Raw genomic sequence first — 20,204 nt, 5'->3', positions numbered from 1 at the left:
ATCAAGAGTGTCCCTGCAGAATTTCGCATTTGGCATCACATAAAATTAAATATTAGGAGGAAATTGTTCCCTGTGAAGGTGGGGAGGCCCTGGCACAGGTTTCCCAAAGAAGCTGTGGCTGCCCCTGAATCCCTGGGAGTGTCCAAGGCCGGGTTGGACAGGGCTTGGAGCACCCTGGGACAGTGGAAGGTGTCCCTGCCCAGGTGGGTGAGATGCTCTGTAAGGTTCCCTTGAATCCAAACTGGTCTGGGATTATTTTTAGCTCAGAGGGGAGCAGCAAAGGCTTGAAATCCAGTGTGAGCAGAGAGAAGGAGGGGTTGGATCAGCACATCCACTGCCAGGGTCAGCCTGACCTGGCTGTCAGCACTCTGAGCTTCCAGCCCTCCGGAGCTGCCACATCCTCGCAGCAGCCTGACTGCTGCTGTCTCCCTGGCCAGGATTTTGTGTGGAATATTCCCCAGTCCCTGCCCATCCCCAGCCAAGAGCACAAGTGCAGGAGCCTGTGGAGGCTGGGAAGCACATGGACAGGCAGGATTGGGCAGGCTTCCTGCAGCCTCTCCAGCCCTCGGCAGCTCCAGGGCTGAGCAATCCCTCTCTTGGGAACCCCACCCTTGGAGAGGTCTTTGCCTTTCCCAGATAAAGGCCAACACCCTTTCATGTGCTTTCTTGTACCAGCTCCTTTTAAAAAACAACAAAAAAAAAGAAGTTGTAAATTGTGACTCTGCTGTGCCCAAACCTTCCTTTCCATGCACACCAAAGGATTTTGCTCCTTTTTTCTAAGTAAAAATGTCAGTGTTCCTCAGAGAGACAGGGATGGGCTCAGCTTGAGGATACAATTCCTGAGAATAAACAGAGCTGTGCAATTGCCCTCAGACCAGGGCTCCCACATGGCTGCAGTGACTTGCCCAGAATGGATCTCTGAATCATGGAATAGTTGCTCAAAACCCCACCCAACCTGGCCTTGGACATTTGCAGGGATGGGGCAGACAGAGCTTCTCTGGTACCCTGTGCCAGAGCCTCATCACCCTCACAGGGAAGAATTCTCTCCCAATATCCCACCTAAGGGAAGCCACTCCCCCTTGTCCTGTCCCTCCATCCCTTGTCCCAAGTCCCTCTCCTGGAACCCCTTTAGGCACTGGAAGGGGCTCTGAGCTCTCCAGAGTACTCTGAAGAGTAGAATGCTTTGAAGGAACACTGGATTTTAAATTATGCCAATATTTCCTTCTGGCTTTTCCCAGCACTGCCCTGCATCATTTCCCCTCCCATGCCAGTTGTTTTCCTGGTCTCCCCAGCTCCATCTCATGCACTCCAACCCTTCCTATCTCGCTGCCCAGACTAATTAAAACCCAGGGAGCCACTTCATTAGGAAAGACCAGCACAGTGGAAAGACCAATTCTAACATCTCCACGATGCAAACCAGGACTGGGGATGCACCTTGGCCTCTAATGCAGGAATTGAACAGTAACTGCCTCAGCTCAGATTAATTTTCAATAAGCATTGAAAGGAAGCAGATTCAGCTGTGCTAATTAAGTTGAAAAAGCAGCTCATCCAAGAAACTGAAGCAGGCAATTCCAAGGCTGTATCTTCTACACTGTGTATTTATTATTCCCTGTTGGAATACAGCACAAGAGTGGAAGAATTTCTAATGCTGTATCAATTTCAGTGGCATCTTTTCCTATCAGAAAACACCACCCAACTCTGCTGAATGCAAGCAGGTGAATTTTAGGAGAATGGTTAAATTTGGGTTCAAGGTGGCATCATCTCCAGGCCTCCAGTGTGACACTGAATAAGGAGGGCACAGGAGGGGAGGTCACATCCTCCACTAATGGTAATATCCACTTGGGAAGAAGGAGGAGAAAATAACCCAGAAATAAGGCCACTGTTCCCCTGGCAGCCCCAGGGGACACTCAGGCAGTGCTGAGACTGAACTCGTTTTCCTGCTGAACCTGACAAGGATGAGGATCCCACTTTACACACCAGCACAGGCAGCAGTGGAGGCAGCTCTAGTTTCTTTGGAAATATCAGAAATCCCAAGAGGAAAGTCTGTAAAGCATCTCTAGGGAAAATGATCCTGTGGGAATTCCCAACACAAAGATTCTGAGATTATTGTCACATGGGCCATTCAAGGATTTCAAAGCTGGGCCATAATTCAGTTTTGATTTATCCAAGTGTTACCAGGACATGAAACACTGCACCAGAACAGCCCAGAACTGTATTTCTGTGGGATGCAATCCTTGGAGAAGTGGAAGTAAACACTTCCTCCTCCCTCTTGGCAAGGTTCTTCCCTTGGGATGACTGCATAGCCACCTCAAAGAAATAGCTCTGAGCATGGAAACGATGGACACTTAGAAAGAAATGCCAAATTGTAAAGAAATTTCTAAATTGCAGAAAACAGGGATTTGTTTCCTGGGCCAAAGGCCACATTGCTGCGAGCCCTTCATCCTGTACCCTCAGTTGAGTGGTAAGGGAACAGCCAGGGGTTAGAAATGGGGCAGTGGGAACATGATTTCCTCCACTACATTGGAGACTGGAAGGTTCTCAAGGAATGGAAATGGTGTCAGAGAGCAGAGCCCCCACTGCCCCTCTTCAGGGCTGGCACTGGAGCAGCCATCCTGCCTCTCTGTCCCAAAACTTCTCCCACTCATCCCCAGAGCTGTGCCCAAGAGCTGCATCCTCCCAGCATCCCAACACAGGGCTGTGGGTGTGAATATTCCCATCAGTCCATAATACAGTTGATTTTTCAGTTTTAAATATTAATTATGTGAAGCAGAAACTCAGAACATTTTGTTTAACCACTGTTCCCTGAGGAAGTGGTGGCCAAAGGGTGAAAATGGACTCAAACTGTGGCTTGGGAGACACAGGTTGGACCTCAAGGAAAATAAAACCAGTAGGAAGGGAGTGTAGTGCTGGAGAAGGTTACCCAGGGAGGTTGGGGACTCTCCATCCTTGGTGTTTTCCAAGATTCAGTGGCACAAAACCAAATCTAATGTTGGTGATAGTTCTGCTTTGAGTGGGAGGTTGGGCTAAAACCCAAAAGAAGTCTCTTCCAACAAACATTCCCATGTTTCTGTGATCTTAAGTTCAGGCCAATGCATGTCTTTAATGTTAACTTGGGGAGATTTCAATATGCCCCAAATTGCTTTCCTTAAAGATTCTTTTGAACTGGGAGCTTTCATACTAAAATGCAATGAAAGAAAGCCACTGATTTTTGGGGGATTTCTTAATTCCAGTCCTTCAAAACACAAATGTTGTTCACTCTGCTGTCTGCTGGAGAGTCAACATGTTCAAATACAACAGCAGAGGTCCCATCAAAGCCTTGTAACATCACCAGGTGTCTCCTCACTATGAAGAGATTTTTTGGAACAGGAAAAGAAAGAACCACATTATTTCCCATATCATGCTGTGATATCTGTGCTACAAACAAAAAACATCTCCTGCACTGAAACCTGTGCTCTGTAAAAATGATGTGGGCAGTAGATTTGCTTTTGCTTCAAATCAAAAGGCATCTTCTCCAAAGTAGGACATAAAAAATTAACGAGTTTCTTAAGGTCTGTTTCAACAGCCGTTTTCATACATGGAGTAAACATGGTTTTCTGAGCGTGTGTGTGACCACGTTTGTTCCTGCCTGTGCTGCACGGAGGAAACTCGTGGCTCACATCAGAGGCTTCCTGCTCTCTGTGTGGAGAAGAGGAAGCACAGCCAGGCTTGGCAGTGTCACCGCGCAGCTGGCACCGTCCCCAGCAGCAGACACCACACTCTGCTGGGGCTCTGCCTCTCAGGGCTGGCAGACCCTGGCTCACAGATAAACATCGGCACAGGAGACCACTGCCACTTCTGGTGCTCAACAGAAAACCTGCTCAACTTCACAAAACCCTCATAAATCTCTTTAACTGACAAGATTTGTACTCTGGCTCTCTTAGCACAGGTGTTCTGTGGGATTGCTATTTTTGACAGGCTTTGCACAGATGAAAAGGGACACCTGTATGCTAAAAAAAAGCACCCACAGGAGTAGATGAGGGTAAAGTAAATGAGGTTCATTTTCCATCAGTAATTTTTATTTTTAAAGTTTGTGTTATTTCTTCTGGTAAAAGCTGGCTACAAAAATTGGTAACGTGCTCTTACTCACAGTTCAGGGCTGATTTCTGTTAGAGTTAATAAAGTCTGTAGAAAAGGTGTCTCTCTAATTTAGTCATGCTTTTTTTAATCTCTGGATATTCCCAATTCCCGTTTGGATCCAGCTCTGGATGATGCTCAGAGCTCTGTTAAAACCATTGAAAGATTCACCTGTGACTTTTCACCCTTGCTCCAAAACCTTCTACAGTCTCTTAGAGGTGACTAATTACAGCATCTTGTATATAAGAAAATCCTCCAGCAGGAATGTGGTGTGGCCATAAATCCTTCATTAATGTCACATGAACAGATGGAGCTGCTCCACATGCAGGTGGTATGCATGGAACACTCACAGATGTAAACAGACCAAGGCAGGGCTCGAGTTTCCTTGGTTGTTTCCAGAGCTGCATCTTTGGGTGACAGAACTGGGGCAGGAGCTGGAGCTCCAGGAGTGGCTGGGGGAGCTGGGCGGGCTCAGCCTGGAGAAAGGGAGACTCAGAGGGGACCTTCTGGCTCTCCACAACTCCTGACCGGAGGGAGCAGCCAGGTGAAAGTTGTGCTCTTCTCCCAGGGAACAAGGGATAGGACAGGAGGAAATGGCCTAAAGCTGTGGCAGGTTGGACATCAGGAGGAATTTATTCATGGAAAGGGTGGTGAAGCATTGGAAGGGGCTGCCCAGAGAGGTGCTGGAGTCTCCATCCCTGGAGGTCTTCAAAGAAACGAATGCACGTGGCACTCAGTGCTAGTGTTTATTTGACATGATGGTGTTTGGTCTGATGGAAGGTTGGACTTGATGATCTTTGAGGTCTTGATGATCTTAATGATCAACAAGATCAATGGTTGGACTTGATGATCTTTGAGGTCTTGATGATCTTAATGATCACCAAGATCAATGGTTGGACTTGATGATCTTGGAGGTCTTCCCAACCTTAATGATTCTGTGACTCACTGGAAGACTTAATGAATGTTAAATTGATAATGTGAGCTCCCAGCAATCCTTCCTGAGTCCAGGAGCACCAGATCTGTGGGTACTGCTTCCATTAAGGCAGGAAAGATCTGTCCCTGTGTGCACGGCCCTATTGACAGGCACAGAGCAAACCCACAGGGAACAAGTCAAACAAGTTCACCACCCACTGCAGAATTCTGCCAGGGCACTGGGGGCTCTGCCAGCACAGCCCTGTGCATCTGGGAACGTCCTCACCCAGCCCAGGCAGGGACAGCATCGAATTTTGGACACCACAGCCAAACGAGACATTCCCATGTCCACACTCATGGTAAACTGAGCTCAAACATGATTTGGGCACAGCAGGACCAAGCCTGGCTTGTTTGAGAAGAGGCTGCCCCTTGCAGCAACATCTGCATGTGTGGGCTCTCCTGACCTGCAGCATTCCAGCAGGATGGCAGAGCCACTAAAGTTCCACTAAAGGGATCAGCACACAGGGAGAATGCTGAGGATGAAGGGGCGGCTTTTCCATTTAGGGTGTCCAAAAAGTAACAGCACCCGTTCAAACAAAAACAAACCCAGCTTGGGGCTCCTCCCCTACAGCAGCCCCTGGAAGAGCTGAGCCTCTGCCAGCCCACCTGGCCAGAGGGAGAACTCCTGGAGTGGGTTTGAGGGAAAGCGTGCCTGAAAGGAAAGAGGGGGAATCCCGGATGCCACTTCTCAGTGCCAAGGCAAACACAAATCTCTGTCCAAAAACGTCTATTTGGCTGGTTCAGTAGAAGACACTCTGAGCTTTGAGCCATTGTTGGGTTTCCTCCAGCAGCAGAGTGTGGCAATGCTGTTCCAGACCTGCCAGGACTCCGGCCGGGTTCCTGACAGATCTCTGCTTGCCTCACTGCAGTTACACCACAGGCACATTTGGCCCTTCCATCCTTTGGGGCTGCTGATCACCCTGAGCACACTGCTGGCTTGGCAGATGTTCCAGAGGACTGGAATTTCTTGTGGAATTCTGCTCTGTGAGGCAATGGCTGTGTGGGCAGTGAGGTCTCTTCAACACTGACCTGACCACATCAACAGAATATCTGTGTCTTTCAGGCTCCCTCTTCTCATTCCTCCCACAGCTGGACTCTGCAGAGAAAAGGGACTCCCGACTTCTCCCTGCATGGAAATAGGCAACTTTCCACGTAGCAAACATTCCTGTTGTAGTGTTTTGTAACAAGGCATCAGTAGAAGTGAGTAATGTGTGTTTTCCTTGCCACAGATCCTAATCTAACACTGCTGCAGCAGAGAGAAGCCTGCCAGGCAACAGGGGAAGGCAGTGGAGCAAACATTTCCTCTCCAGTGGGAAAAACTTCCCTCCACAAAAGTCTAAACTGGCAACTCTGAGTTTTGCAGTTTTGGATGGATTCAGTATCAACAGCCTTAGGAACAGGTAAAAAGGTGAAAGAGGTCCCAGGTCACTGATTAGGGAAGGAATGGAGATGGAACATCAGAGCTGCAGAGTGAGGGAAAACAGGAGGAGGTGTTGAGGGAGGAATGCTTTGCAAGAGAGTTGGGAAAGGACTGGAGGCAAAAAGCAGAACTTCAGACATCTGGATAAATATAAAATGTCAAACTGGGAGAAGGCCTTTTGGAAAGGAGAGAGTTTGTAGTTTCACTTTAATTTTTAACAGCCCTGCATGATATACTTGTTTACTTTAATGGCATTTCTGTCAGTAATTACACTGTTCATAAAAAAACCCAACTGCTGGACAGAGTGTATATTTAAAACAGTTAATTATTACTTGTGTTAATTGCTGTTTCTTTACACCTTGAGTCCAGGTTGTGGCTCTGAGAGTCGTTGTCCCTGTGAGCTCTGCAGTACCAGCGAGAGTGAGAGGCTCAGCTGAGTGAATTTACACTTCAGTGCTGAACTCTGTGCGTGGATTTAGGGCTAACAAAACATTATTCAGGTTTAGGGAGTGTGAGTGACCACTGAAATGCAGAACATGTGCTCACATGTCCTGCCAGCCTGCAGCCTCCTCCTCCTCCCAGCTGTGTTTCAGCCAGGACAAGACACACGAGTAGGATTCTGCACATACACAGCACCTTCTACTTCAAAGTGTGAGAATACCTCAAAAACTAGGATAAATACAAGATCCCATTGTTCCCAGAAAGTAAGGAAATGTTCTCCTGGCATAAAAAAAAGAGGAGCTAGAACAAATGTGAACACATCTTATGGCTGGAGTTTTAAAAAAGTGTATTAGAAGAGCTAAAAACCCTCCTACACGTTAAAAATTAATTCAGGATTGCTCAAAAAGGAGCTTCCAGTGGGATTATCTGCTGAGTCACTGCCTGGTGCAATACAAGGTACAACCTCACCTTCCAAAGCCTGGTCTTTAATATTCTTAGACTGTCTGGGCTCCTTATGTCATCACTGCTGCTAAAAGGGAGGTGTTGGGTTTTAGTGGCACTTCTAAGAAATTCAGTTCTCTTCTCTGGGAGCAAAGGTAACAGCATCACAGCCACCACAGCATTCCAGTTCTCCTTTTCCCTGGCCAAATTTCTCTAAAACAACTTACTCCGTGTATTTGTTATTTTTTTAAAGGAGTGTTGCTTTAAATTTACAGACACCAGAAGGATTGAAAAGATAATGAAGTATCAGCGGATAATCTCTTCCCTGCCAAGGTGAAAAAGACAACCTCAGAATAAATATCAAGAAATTTACCCCAGGGTATTTTAATAGTAAAGAAAAGCAGAAATATTGCAGAATTCAAAAGAAGAAGTGAGATGACTTCTTTAGATGGCTTGGGATTTCCAGGCCTAACTGCAATCTCTATATGGCAAAAGTCTGAAATAAAATTGGGCCAGGACTAAAGGTGAAAAAGCATTTTAGGGGTAAAGTGGGGAAGTCACCCATGGGGTTCTCTAGTATTTATTCAATCAAACAGCCTGATGATTTCTAGAAGGGAAAAAAAATTAAATCTGAGTTTTCTTATGCCTTTCCGACCTGGTATTCTACAAAACAGATTATTGTAGGAGGAGATGTGTGTGGAAGGAGTTGCTGCTGACTGAACTGAGAGTATCAGCTGTGTAAAATTGTTTGATGATGCTGAAATTACTTTCTCCCAGACACTGCACATTTTAAATAAGTTTTGAACATGTTAAGATAAATTATTGTCACACTACAGTAATGCACAAAAAAAAAATCTATAACAAATCACAAGAAAGTTCCAGTTTTGCAAATTTGAGTGCACATAAATGTAAAAGAGCCCTTTTATTCTTTCACTTTTTTTTTTTCTCTGAGCAGAGTATTTCCAGGTGTGTCCACCCCTTGCAACAGAACATGGACAGTGAGGCTGGGATGCACAGACACCAGCCTTGATAAAAAACAGAGGTTTATTTGTGTTCTATTCTAGTTTTATTTCTGCCTCCTTTTTCAAATAAAGGTGTTGGATAATTGGAAGACAAAGTCAATTTGTTTAAGCATGAAGTAATTACATTAGATTAAGATACCAAAAATTATTCACAGCATTTATCAACCACCAGTTTGGAGAGTACAGGTATTGCATTGGCCATACAGGAAACTTCTTAATTTGTCCTAAATCTGTGTTCCAGGGACTTTGAGGGTTGAGCTTGACTTATTCCCAACACACTAAGCTAGGAAATATGAAAATTGATTTTTCACTAGTTTCTTGGTAAAACGAGGTTAAAGTGTTTTCTGTTACTCAATCAAGTCAGGCTAAATAGACATAAAACAGTTTGTTCTTCCCTGACTGAAGTCAAAATCAAAACTCTTATGGAGATGAAAGGCAGCAATATCAAACCTATGATCTTGAAAGGAAACACAGTGTATTCCATCTGTGGAATAACAGGAACATGCTTTAAATGCTGGAATACACACTGCATGTTGTTTACACTTAGAAGAATTACTTATTGCAATATTTGCATAAGTGTTCAGCTCTGTTTAATTACAGCTGTCTGTGAGGGCGGGTTCCATGGTGTGGGCACCAGATTCAAACCAGATTTCTTTGTAGAGCTGTAAAGTCAAATTCTAGAGAGACGGACACAGATTTCCATCCATATGAAGGAGCAGATTGTTTCAGACAGTCTAATGCATGAAGTGTTTTATTCTCCCTTCTGAGGCACTTCTGGAGGGCTGTGCCCAGGTCTGGGTTTCTTGAGGACAAAAAAGACAAGGAGCTGCTGGAGAGGGTTCAGCAGAGGCCACAAAGAGGATGAGGGATCTGGAGCATCTCTCTGATGAGGAGAGGCTGTGGGAGCTGGGCTTGGTTAGTCTGGAGAAGGGAAGGCTGCAAGGGATCTCATCAATCCACACCAATATCTCTGAGGGGTGCCAGGGGATGGTGCCAGGCTCTGCTCAGTGGTGCCAGTGACAGGACAAGGAGCAACAGCCATTAACTAAACCACAAGTTCCACCTCAACGTGAGGAAGAAATTCTTTCCATGGCGGGGGCAGAGCACTGGGACAGGTGCCCAGGGAGCCCCAGGAGTGGCTGAGGGCGCTCAGCCTGGAGAAAAGGAGGCTCAGGGGAACCTTGTGGCTCTGCACAACTCTCTGACAGGAGGGGACAGCCAGGGGGTCGGGCTGTGCTCCCAGGGAACAGGGACAGGAGAGGAAATGGTCTCAGGCTGGGTCAAGGGAGATTCAGGTTGGACAGCAGCAGGAATTTCTCCATGGGAAGTACCTTGGAAGGGGCTGCCCAGGGAGGTGATGGATTCCCTATCCCTGGGGGGCCCAAGGGAGGACTGGAAGTGGCACTCAGTGCTCTGGGCTGGGGACAAGGTGGGGATCGGTCACAGGCTGGACTTCATGGTTTCGGAAGCCTTTCCCAGCCTCCCTAATCCCGACTCTCCATGTCAGAACCCGCTCCCTACGCCTGAGGGGAGCTGCGGGGGAACGGGGCCTTGCAAGGGCGCGGCCGGCAGGGGGCGCTCCCGGCGGTGCCCGTGGGCGGGGCTGGGGGCGTGGCCACCGCAGACCCCGCCCCACCTTCCGCGCCGTCCCCGCTGCCGCTCCGGGACGCGGCAGCAGCGCTGGCGCCATGGTGAAGATCGCCTTCAACTCGCCCTTCGCTCTCAAGGATGAGCCCAAAAAGGAGGCGGCCGAGGCGCTTGTGGCCGACAAGGTGCAGGCACAGGGGTGTCCCGGCCAGCGGCGGCGGCGGGAGGAGCGGGGCGGTGTGAGGGGGGGCGCGAGCAGACGGAGCCGCCGCCATTTTCTCGCGTCCGGGGGAGACGGCGGCGGCCGCGGGGCTCTCGCTCGTGTGGCGGCCGCCCCGCCGCGCTCTGCCCGCGGCTGAGGGACCGACTCCGCTGAGCCTTGAGCGGCCGTGGGGCCCTGGTGCCGCGGTGCCGTCCCGCTCCGCAGCCCTGTCGCGGTGCGATGTCCCGTGACACCCCCGGGCCAGCGCCGGCACCGGGTGTTTATGTCGAGCTGGGCCCGTGCCAGCGCCGCGTTTCCTGACGGCGCTTTAAAGCTCCCAGCTCGGCCCTGGGCCGGCCGGGGAAGCGCAGGCAGAGCCCCCCCGGCGCGGGCAGCGCTCGCTGGGCCGGCGCCTCCCAGGCAAACAAAGCGGGCTGAGGCTCGTCCTCCGCTCCTGGCGGCGCTCGGAGCCTCCCGGCAGCTGCGGTGAGGCGTCGGTGTCGCGCTTAAATTAAGAAACCTGCCATAAAGGGTTTTAAATAGAAACCCAGGCGAGCACCCTGTGGTTGGCTTTTCCTTCCCAGCGAGCTGCGCGATGCTGGCTCGAGTGGAACTTTCCCAATTTGTGGGAAATTTGTTTTGAAGGTGTCCTGCGTTTTAGGCAGATGGAGAAGCTCAGCCTGTAGGTAAATACATCAGTGGCTCTAGACGGGGCAAATGGCATGGGCTGAGTTTATTTGTAATAGGAGAGTAAGAAAATTTTAGAAACAGCAAAACTTGTGGAGTTGGACTGTAGTTCTGTTTTTTCTTTTATTTTTCTTCCCTTCTAAGCTGTAATCAGGAAAGCAGCTTCCCTACCAGCCTACACAGGCTCACCTGAAATAGCCTTCCTTTGGAAGGGGAAGGGATGCAGAGTGATTTTCTTGCTCAGTGCACTCGTCTGAGCTGTCAGTTTGATGCGTGCACATTTAATACAGTAGCATTCAATTATAGGATCAAAAGGAGAGAAAGTGGGAAAACAAGGTAGATAAAAGATTTAAAATTTGGAGATGTCATTAGCCTGGCCAGTTTCTTGAGGACAAACTCCTCAGCTATTCCTGAGGCAACTGGTTATACATATATTTACTAGCCCTGTACTGTGAAAGTTCTGACTGGAATAGTTCTAATAAGCACACCCCTTTTTTGTGTTCTCATGAGAGCTGCTCCTCTCAATTTGGAATATTCTCTGTGTGTGCACACACATACGTGGGATTTTAACAATTCTTCACTCTGACTTCAGGGCTTGGAGTTGCATATAAACATCAAGTTCATAATTTTACTCCAAGACAAACTTGTTGGAGTGGTTGTTAATGTCTTCTTTAGCTGGAATATTTGTGCAGAGCAAACAAGCTTAAAGGTTAATGTTGGCTGAAGCAGCACAATAAAAGTCCCCTGGAGTATCTGCAGCAAACCCTTGAGCTTGCAGGATATTCTCCCTGCAGGTTCTTCGGAGCTATCAGCAGGGTTAAGACAAGTGTTTTTTCTCCTTGTCTCTTATCCCTCGTTTGCTTTGCTTGTTCCAGCTTAGAGCTGCATTTTCTTTGTAGGTTTTTGACGACTTTTACCTGTTACTTTTGTGCAGAGGTTTTGTAACCTGCTCGAGCAAAATCTTGCTATTGTGTTCTCTTAGCAGCTCTGACAACTCTTCCCTCTCAGGTTCAGCTGCCCACATTGCTGCTTAATATTCTCAAGTGCCTTTGCTTTGTTTGAAATAGGTGTAGTGCAAGTGTAGCTAATTAGATGTCGACATCAGCCCTGCGCTGGGATGGCTGCAGTGCCAGAACTGGTACAGACTGGTGTGTTCAAGTAGGGACAGGCTGGATGAGTAAGGTGCTCCAAGGTGGAGGTGAGGGTGGGAGAATGTGGAGAGAACAGAATTAATCTCCATCTTACAGCTGCTTAACCCTGAAAAGGGATTTTCACACAGTGCCACAGCAATGTGGCATCACTCTGACTTGAAACCAGGGTTTGGCTTTGGTTTTTGTAGTTGGTTTCTTTTTTAACAAATGCTTCACATGCCAATTGTAGCAGCTTGTGTCCTGCTGAACCAACATTTTTGTGTTTGGAGGATGCGCGAGCGGAATGTGGGAGTATTGACTTTCACAAAACAGCTTGGGGTTTGTTTCAGCACTTGCATAACTGATGGCTTTGACTTTTATGCTGCTGCATCTTGCTGAGCTTGGGAATATTGCAGCCCTGGTGATAATGCTGGCGCTTGTTGGGAACACAGGTCACTAAATGTGTTGTGTTCTGCAGGACCCAAATAAAGAAAGGCCATGGAAGCTGCTGTGCCCAGCCCAGCCACTGATTCTGGGAACACCTCAAAGGAAAAGATCTTTTACTGTGAAGTCCGATTTTCTTCCTTCCTGGCTGGGACAAAGAGCAGATTTTGAAAGCAAGCTATTAAATCCTGGAGTCAGGAATCATTAAAGGGACATTCTTGACCAAATATAGGGGTTATCTAAACATTTTGGGTTTGGTGGTTATTTTTGTGTTTTGTTTTTTCCTTTTAAAGACTCAAGCCCAGTGTGTGATTCCAGGAGGGAATGTCTCTTCTGATTGTTTGCTATTTGACAGCACTTCTGCTGTTCTCTTCACTTGGCTTGCAGCTGGAAGTCTGGGAAGGTGCTGCAGGAACTCTGGAAGGTTAAATTTTCCTTTCAGACACCACCTCTGCCTTTGCAGTGAGGATTGCACAACTTCCCACCACCGGGAGAGTAGTTTCCTATGGGTGCAGTCGTCTTTTGTTTGAGAGAACATTGGGTGGGGGAAAACAAGCTGCTGAGCTAAAGAGAGAAGTTCCAGGCTGTTAGAAACAAAACTTCCTGAGATTTGGGTAGGAGAAAAGTTATTTTGAGGCTGCAAGGTAGGATGTGCCACAGGGACTTGTTTTTATTTGGCATAACTGGAAGCTGTGTTTAAGCTGACGAGTCGTTTTCCTTCATAATGGACTTGGCTTGTGCATATTAAAAGTTCCAAAAGCTGGTGACTCGTGTCAGTTGTCTGTTCCCCAGCCAAGAGACAAAGTTGCATCTTGGCTTCTTCTGCTAATCCAGCTTTGGGAGGAAAAGTGATGTTAATGCACGTGACAGCGAGAGGAGGAGGGGAAGAGGCCTGAAGACACTGTGTGCCTTTAATGACCTTGATGTACAAATCCTGCTCTTTGTACTACAGTGTGGCTGCAGCACAGCATCTTTTGTTACAGTTATTTAAGTTTTGTGCATCTCAAATAGTTTCTGGACAAAGGTTTGTCTAGAAAACATCCTCTAACTCAGAAAATACTCTTGGTGCTGTTTGAAAACTGGTCTTTATGTTTCATGTGAGTGTTTTATTTTATGATGCTGACCTGTAATTCCCACACCTAGAAGAAACAGGAGACGGTGGATCAAAGTGAAACAGTTGATAAGAACTTTCTTTAAATTCAGAGCAGCTGCCCTTTCTCAGTTCTCCCCTTCTTTATTTAAAGGACCCAGAAGTTGCCACACACAGGGGTGAAAACTCATCTGGAAGATGTCTCTTGACTCTGCTGGGCTTGGCCTTCATCTTGGCAGGGGTTGTTGTGGGTGGAGCCTGCATCTACAAGTACTTCATGCCAAAGGTAATCTGAGAGTTCCTTTTGATTTAAACAGCATTGGTTAAAAAAAGTATAAATGGATTTTCACTAGACTGGAAAGATGAGGGGGAAAGAAAGAGGATGAGGACACGCCGAGTGTGTGTCCTTTGAGTGTGCCAGAGCCGTGCTCAGTCTCAGCAGAAAGGTTAATGTTGGCTGTGTGGTGCTGAAGCTGCTGTGTGATTCCCTGCCCTTGCTCGTGTCCCAGCACAAGGTGTACCGTGGGGAGATGTGCTACTTTGAGAACGAGGCGCGGGAGCGCGCGGTGGAGCCGTACTTCCTGCCCATCGCCGAGGAGGCCGACATCCGCGAGGACGACAACATCGCCATCATCGACGTGCCCGTGCCCAAGTTCTCCGACAGCGACCCGGCCGCCATCGTGCACGACTTCGACAGGGTCAGTGCGGGGGCACCCGCGGCTCCGGGATCGGCTCGGGGATCGGCTCGGGGCTGCAGAGCTCGCGGCAGCACAGGCTGCTCCTTGGGTTTAAGCGTGGCAGAGCTGTCACCCTGTGACCTCTGCAACAGAGGGATTAACTCTGCACGGGTGGTGCAGGCACGGTGGGTAGGAGCTCTGAGTTGTTTCCCAGAAAATGCATCTCTGTTGTTGCCCATGGGATATCTGAAAGCGCCACTTGCTGTTGGATAAAGAATCCCATGTAAATGGAGAACATCATAAATGTGAGTTAAGGGACTAAGGACTCAGTAGAACATCACAGCAAAATGTAGAATTGCCAACAGGTGCCAGTCTTAGAGAAGGGCATTGAAAAATCACTTCAAGTAGCTGAAACCTGTAACCTGACAGTGCTGTGGTAGTTGCATGGAGTTCCTTTAAAGCAAAGAGGAGAGGGTGGCTTTAATTTGGCTTTTCTATCAAAGCTGTGTTGACAGTGTTAACATTATCCTCAGTCAGCTGTAAAAGCTCTCGGAGGTTGGTTGTAAATCCAGCCTTGGCAATGCAGATAGAATAAACAGATAATTCTAGTTGCTACAGTTCTTGTGCTCAGTGGCAATGCTGATGAGATTTTTGTAGGGACTTAGACTTTTCCTGAAGAACTATTTAAAGGGAATCATTGTTTATCAGCAGCTGGATACCTTTTGTTTGCACTGTGCTTAATTAGACCTTTTCAGTTATGAGATCATACTCCCAAATACTTCCTCTGTGTTAGTACAAACTGTACTCCTTTACAATTATGGCAGAAGCTGCTTTTATACTCAGCTTTCTCTTATCTAGGAAAGTTTTTTAAACTATTGCTGGTCTGCCAAAGTGGTAGCAGTTCAGTTCTTACACTGGGCACTTCCTGAATGCATCACTTTTGTAGTAGCTGTGAGTGATCTCCAGCCTTTTTAGGTTGCCTTGCTCCTGGTAGAATTGTGTTGTCCTAATCAAAGGCCCCCTGACTAATTAAAAACTTGTTTTTAAAACAGCTTTTGACAGCGTATCTGGACCTGCAGCTGGGGAACTGCTACGTGATCCCGCTGAACACTTCCATAGTCATGCCTCCAAGGAATCTGATGGATCTCTTTGCCAAGCTGGCGGTATGTGGGAGCTTTGCTGCTGGGTTCTGCTGACAGCCTGCCTTTCTGAGAGTGCTGGGTGCTGCTCCTGAACTCCAGGCCCTTGCTAGAACAGTCCTCCCTCCATCAAAGTCCATAATCCCCCGGCTCAGTCACTGCACTGAAGTTAAGGCCAGCTGTCAGTGTATATTATGTTGAGTAGATTCATGCCTAATGCTCTTATTAATACCTGGCTTTATGAGAGCTGAAAGCAACCAGCAGATAAGGTTAAATTTAGCTGTTAGAAAGGAATTTGATAAAGCTCCAAATATGATTGAAAGCCTAAACCTGAGAGTTACTCTGGGCAAGCTCACTCGCCCCGTGAGGGTTTTGCTGAAAAGAACAATGTGAACTTGTTCCCCAGTTATTGGCACTGCAGTTATGAGATCACCACAAGCATTTGACTCTTCAGTGACTAAAACTGGTGTTTTTCCAAGATGATTTATGGGTCAAGTTGATAGAGCTGGCTGCTGCTTCCCAGTTAAATGCAATACTTGGCTATCATGCATCAAATGGACTTTAAAAAAAAATTATTGGCTCTCTTACACCTGGTTCTAGAGGCCACTGGTCTAGTTTTGCTTATTGCATTATTTTTTATAGCTCCATGAAGATGAGTTTTAAGTGTATGTCCCTGCCACTGTTTTTAGGAGTTGGGGGTAGGAAGCTGTTTCAGTAGTGCTGGGAGCATCTGGTGAAGCCTTTTGTAGGTTGCCTTGCATTTTTTATATCAGAATTACGTTGCCTCAAACCTGGAGTCTTTCACAATATTTTGCTTCTCTTCTAGCTGCAAACTTTGTGTACAGATAAACCTGACCAGGTTCTATTTACATTTGCTTCTCATGAGGCTTGCAGAGTTGAGGTTAATTGTGCTTTGTTTGGATGTGACTGCAGCTGTTGGAAATGGCCTCTTGTCAGTTTGTAACTTCCCTGGTTGAGCTCAGTGTATGTTGGTATTAAAACTCTGCTGCTTGAATACCTTCCAAAGCAGAGAGTGAAATGTGCGGTTTGTCCTTGGTAGCAGCAGTCTGTACCTTCAGGCTTTGTCTCTTCCAGACTGGCTCCTACCTGCCGCAGACGTACCTGGTGCGTGAGGAGATGGTGGTGACCGAGGAGATCGATAACGTGTCTGACCTGGGCATCTTCATCTACCAGCTCTGTGTGGGCAAAGAGACCTTCAGGCTCCAGCGCAGAGACCAAACCGTGGGTAAGTTCCCCTCAGGAAAAAGCAAAGGTATTGTTTAGCTAGGGAAGGGGTAAATACTTAACCCTGGGGAGTTTTTAATCTGGGGAATCTGTGTGTTCAGCAGAAGCTGAGGCTACTCCTGGCCCTGCTGGGTATTTCCCTTCCCTTCCTGTCTGAATGTGAACTGTCATTTGAACATGCTGAGAAAGTTTCAGTTACACAATTACAGGTTACATGCCCAAACCAAATTTAAGTCTGTTTCTGTTCTAATTTTTGGTTGAAGTTATAGGTTAGTTTGACCCTAAAATTCATATAATCCATCAGATAATTTGAGTCTCTGTAGGCACAGCTTATTCTGTCTTTGTCCTATCTAAAACTGGGTTACAGGAGCACCAAATAAAAACATTTTATTCTGCTTTACTTGCTCTGAAAAAAAAAAAAAAAATTGAACAGTGAACTCCGGACATCCCAGGCTTCCTCTCTGAAAGAGGAAGAACACTCCAGAGGAACTGCTGGGCTCTGGTTCTTTATTGCCTGTGTGCTCCTGCCACCCCCTGCCAGGGACTGAGCTGAAGTGTCTGCTCTGACTGCTGGGACAAGGCCTGGGGGGCAGAAATCTGCCATCATGAATTTTGTTTCACTGTAGCTCAAAGCATTTCATATTTGCTGCTCCCACCAAACACAGTGAGCTAACCCTTTGTCAGTTAGAGCCTTTCAGAATGCAAATGTTTGGTTTGTCAGGACTCTGTGCTCTGGTTTGGCTGCCAAGCTCTTAGGCAAGAGTTTCCTCAGCCCAGTTGCAGCATCGGGAACTGCATCTGCTGCTTGCTGCACACAACATCCTGTTGTGGATGGAAGCAAGGCTCCCTCTGAGGGAGCAGCAGAGGGGTTCTGTGCAGGGCACATGAAGGAACACTAAACACCCTGCCCTCATGGGAGGCAGAGGCGTGTGACTGCTGTTGTGAGAATGATTTTGGGAACAAGGCTAAACTGACAGCTGCTGAGTCTATAGACAGCTCTGTGAAGAGTGTTTATGATGTTCCCTGAAATCATCCTGCTCTAACATGTTGTTGACATCTTTGCTGCAGAGTAAAAGATTCCTGCAGAGAATGCATACAAAAGGATTCTGGTAAATGGAAAACGTTTCCTGGTACAGCTGCTGTGCTGTAACTCTCCTTGTTTGCCTGTGGAGGGGAGAGGGTGGGAAATCTGATCCAACTGAGGAGAAAATTGTTCAGGGACAAGTCTTGCCTTGCCTTCCCCATCTCATTTCTAGCACACAGTGTACGAGCCGTGTCACAGAAATGAGACTGCAATGGATGAACTCCTGGAACTTCCCTGAAAAAGTCTTTTCATTTATTCTCATTTAGCTAGTGCTGCCTTGGCTCTCAGCTCTTGTGGAGTTTGTGTGTTCTCTTAGATCAAACTGACCTCAGGTGCTGTGTCAATTCCCTGGAGTTGTAACTTGGAGAGGTGTGGGAGAAACCCAGGTCAGGCTGTTGGGTGGGCTCTGGAAACTTCATCTGCATCCTGATGCCTTGGCATTGAAGGACAGCCTGGATTTTAGGTGTTTGTAAACCAAAGCAGTGCCCTGCTGGGGTTGGGTTAAGACCTGGTGCTTGTCTTGCTTCATCTGAACAATTCTGTGCTTATTAAACAAACTAAATCCTTCTGAATTATTGCAAATAGAAGGGTTGAGGAGAGCAGCTCTTTGATGGTGAGACTGATGTATTCCTGTCTCTTACTGAGCCACAGCTGATACAGGTAAACTGCCTGGGTCAGACCCAGTGCTGGCAGGTCCCAAAATAGAGAAAATCACTTTAATAGTGTTAGGAAGAACCAGAGTGAGGTAAATCCTCCCAAGGTAAAGTGCTCTGCAAATGCACACTGGGTGAGGGATTTGGGGTGGAAAACAGCCCCAGAGCAGGCTCTGGTGGAATTGCTGGCTGGAGGAGCTCAGTGCACTGAATGGTCGTTGTGTCTTGCAGGTGGGAGGCTGGCAGTGCCTGCTCTGGGCTGGGGATCCCTTCCCTCACTGAGCCTCTTGTCCTCTCTCGTCCCCAGGTGTGCAGAAACGGGCAGCGGAGAACTGTCACTCAATCAGACACTTCGAGAACTCCTTCGTGGTTGAGACAAAGATCTGTCAGCAGTGAAAGGTGACAGATGGCAGGTGACCAGGTCACACCTTCTTGGAGAAGTCAGCATTAGACATCGACTTCTGCAGTTAAACCGTGCAGTGATAATCAAAAGCCTTATGCATTTTCTGTGTATTGCTTGTATTTCAGAAGACAAAGTCACCATTTCAGCTTTTGTTGATCCTTGGTATAACTTTTTAGTTGTCTTATGTAAAACTTAAATTTGAGTAAGGTTTTTTTAGAAGGCTAATATCAGTTTATCTGTTGAATGTGTTTGATTTAGTGTAATCTGGGAATGGCAGAAAAATATATATATATAAAAATGTTAACCAGTTCCTTGGCTGGAACCAGTTATGTTCACCTTAACTTTCACAGAATGATTAATATTAATAATCTGTGGTTTGCACATCTTGTGTAGTTCTGTAGAATAGCTCTGCACTCCGTATCCTGGCTCAAAAACCTTCCTGATCTGGCTCATTAAAGGTTTATTTTAACGACCATGTGTGCAGCATGTAAAATCCAAGCTCAGTGATCAGAAACCTTTAACACTACCCTGTTTCTTTTTGTGCAATTACTGTATTGAATTCGTATGTATATTTGGAACCTTCCCTGAGCTTTTGTTGAGTTCTTCTCCCTTAGTTTGGTTTTGTGGCATTTAGTTGTTAGATTCTGATAGAGTTGCTCTGAAAGCTTGTCAGTATTTTTGGTTATGACTTGGTTTATCCTGTAACTTCCTATCCAGGGTCTGTTCTGGTATAGCTCACTTGTGAACGTGACTGTAGTTGTAAACTTAAACTACTTGGGCTTATATAAAACTTTTTAGATCAACTTTTTATGAGCAAGTAGCATTACTGCTGCAGTCAGAGCATTGTTCTCTTTTTTTGGAAAGCTGCAGTCTAAAAAGAATGAAGAGTTAGTGTCCTGCAGTTGAAAAACTTGAGAGTTTTATTAAGGGACTTTATATTGGCATAAATTCTGCAACCCTATAATAAATGTTTCTCTAAAACTCTGGTGTTTGTGTTGTGTTTGGGGCTCAGAGGTGAGGGGTGATGCTGTGGGCCTGGGGCAGTGTGCATTGCTCTTCTCTTACCCCTCTTATTTCTTTTTGAGCTTGTGAAGCTGAATTTCCTCTTGTGCTGCTGTGGAAATGCTTTGTGATGCCAGCCAAGCTCGAGGAACAGAAGGAAGAACAGACAGCTCTCCAAACAGGATCCCCAGGGGCAGCTCTGGGGTGTTCACTGCAAGGACAGGGTGTATTTACAATTCATTTGAATATTGCTGGTGATGAGGCTGTGATTGAAGGTTTGCCTGTCCCAAGTGTTCCTGGGTGTTAATGAGGGGCTGTACAGAGGTTAATGAACCCTCAGCTCTCACCCTGAGCTTTGCTGGAAGCTCAGACAGGAGAGTCCTGCCCTGGAAGTGCTGGGGCTCAGAGCTAAAGTGTTGCTGAACCCCTTGTGGCTTTCCTGGAAAGTGCCT

The 20,204-nt window shown here is 46.9% G+C and overlaps 1 protein-coding gene across 1 annotated transcript; it reads left to right on the top strand.

Annotated features, from left to right (window-relative positions):
- Window positions 1–10,026: 10,026 nt before the first annotated feature.
- ITM2A (integral membrane protein 2A) lies at window positions 10,027–19,731 on the top strand. The gene is made up of 6 exons (XM_058814413.1): window positions 10,027–10,181; window positions 13,704–13,835; window positions 14,059–14,247; window positions 15,279–15,389; window positions 16,461–16,611; window positions 18,655–19,731. The coding sequence occupies exons 1-6, from the start codon at window positions 10,098–10,100 to the stop codon at window positions 18,741–18,743; spliced, it is 756 nt and encodes a 251-aa protein (XP_058670396.1). The 5' UTR covers window positions 10,027–10,097; the 3' UTR covers window positions 18,744–19,731.
- Window positions 19,732–20,204: the final 473 nt, after the last annotated feature.

The sequence above is a fragment of the Ammospiza caudacuta genome, chromosome 14 (genome assembly GCF_027887145.1).
Source record: "Ammospiza caudacuta isolate bAmmCau1 chromosome 14, bAmmCau1.pri, whole genome shotgun sequence".
Taxonomy (NCBI): domain Eukaryota; kingdom Metazoa; phylum Chordata; class Aves; order Passeriformes; family Passerellidae; genus Ammospiza; species Ammospiza caudacuta.
This window is presented reverse-complemented; position numbering and strand designations above follow the sequence as displayed.

Excerpts from the sequence above, each read along its gene's own strand:
- ITM2A (XM_058814413.1), top strand. The coding sequence starts at position 10,098 with ATGGTGAAGATCGCCTTCAACTCGCCCTTCGCTCTCAAGGATGAGCCC. Across the intron at positions 10,182-13,703 it reads AGGCGCTTGTGGCCGACAAG|GACCCAGAAGTTGCCACACA; the intron begins GTGCAGGCACAG and ends CTTTATTTAAAG. Across the intron at positions 14,248-15,278 it reads TCGTGCACGACTTCGACAGG|CTTTTGACAGCGTATCTGGA; the intron begins GTCAGTGCGGGG and ends TTTTTAAAACAG.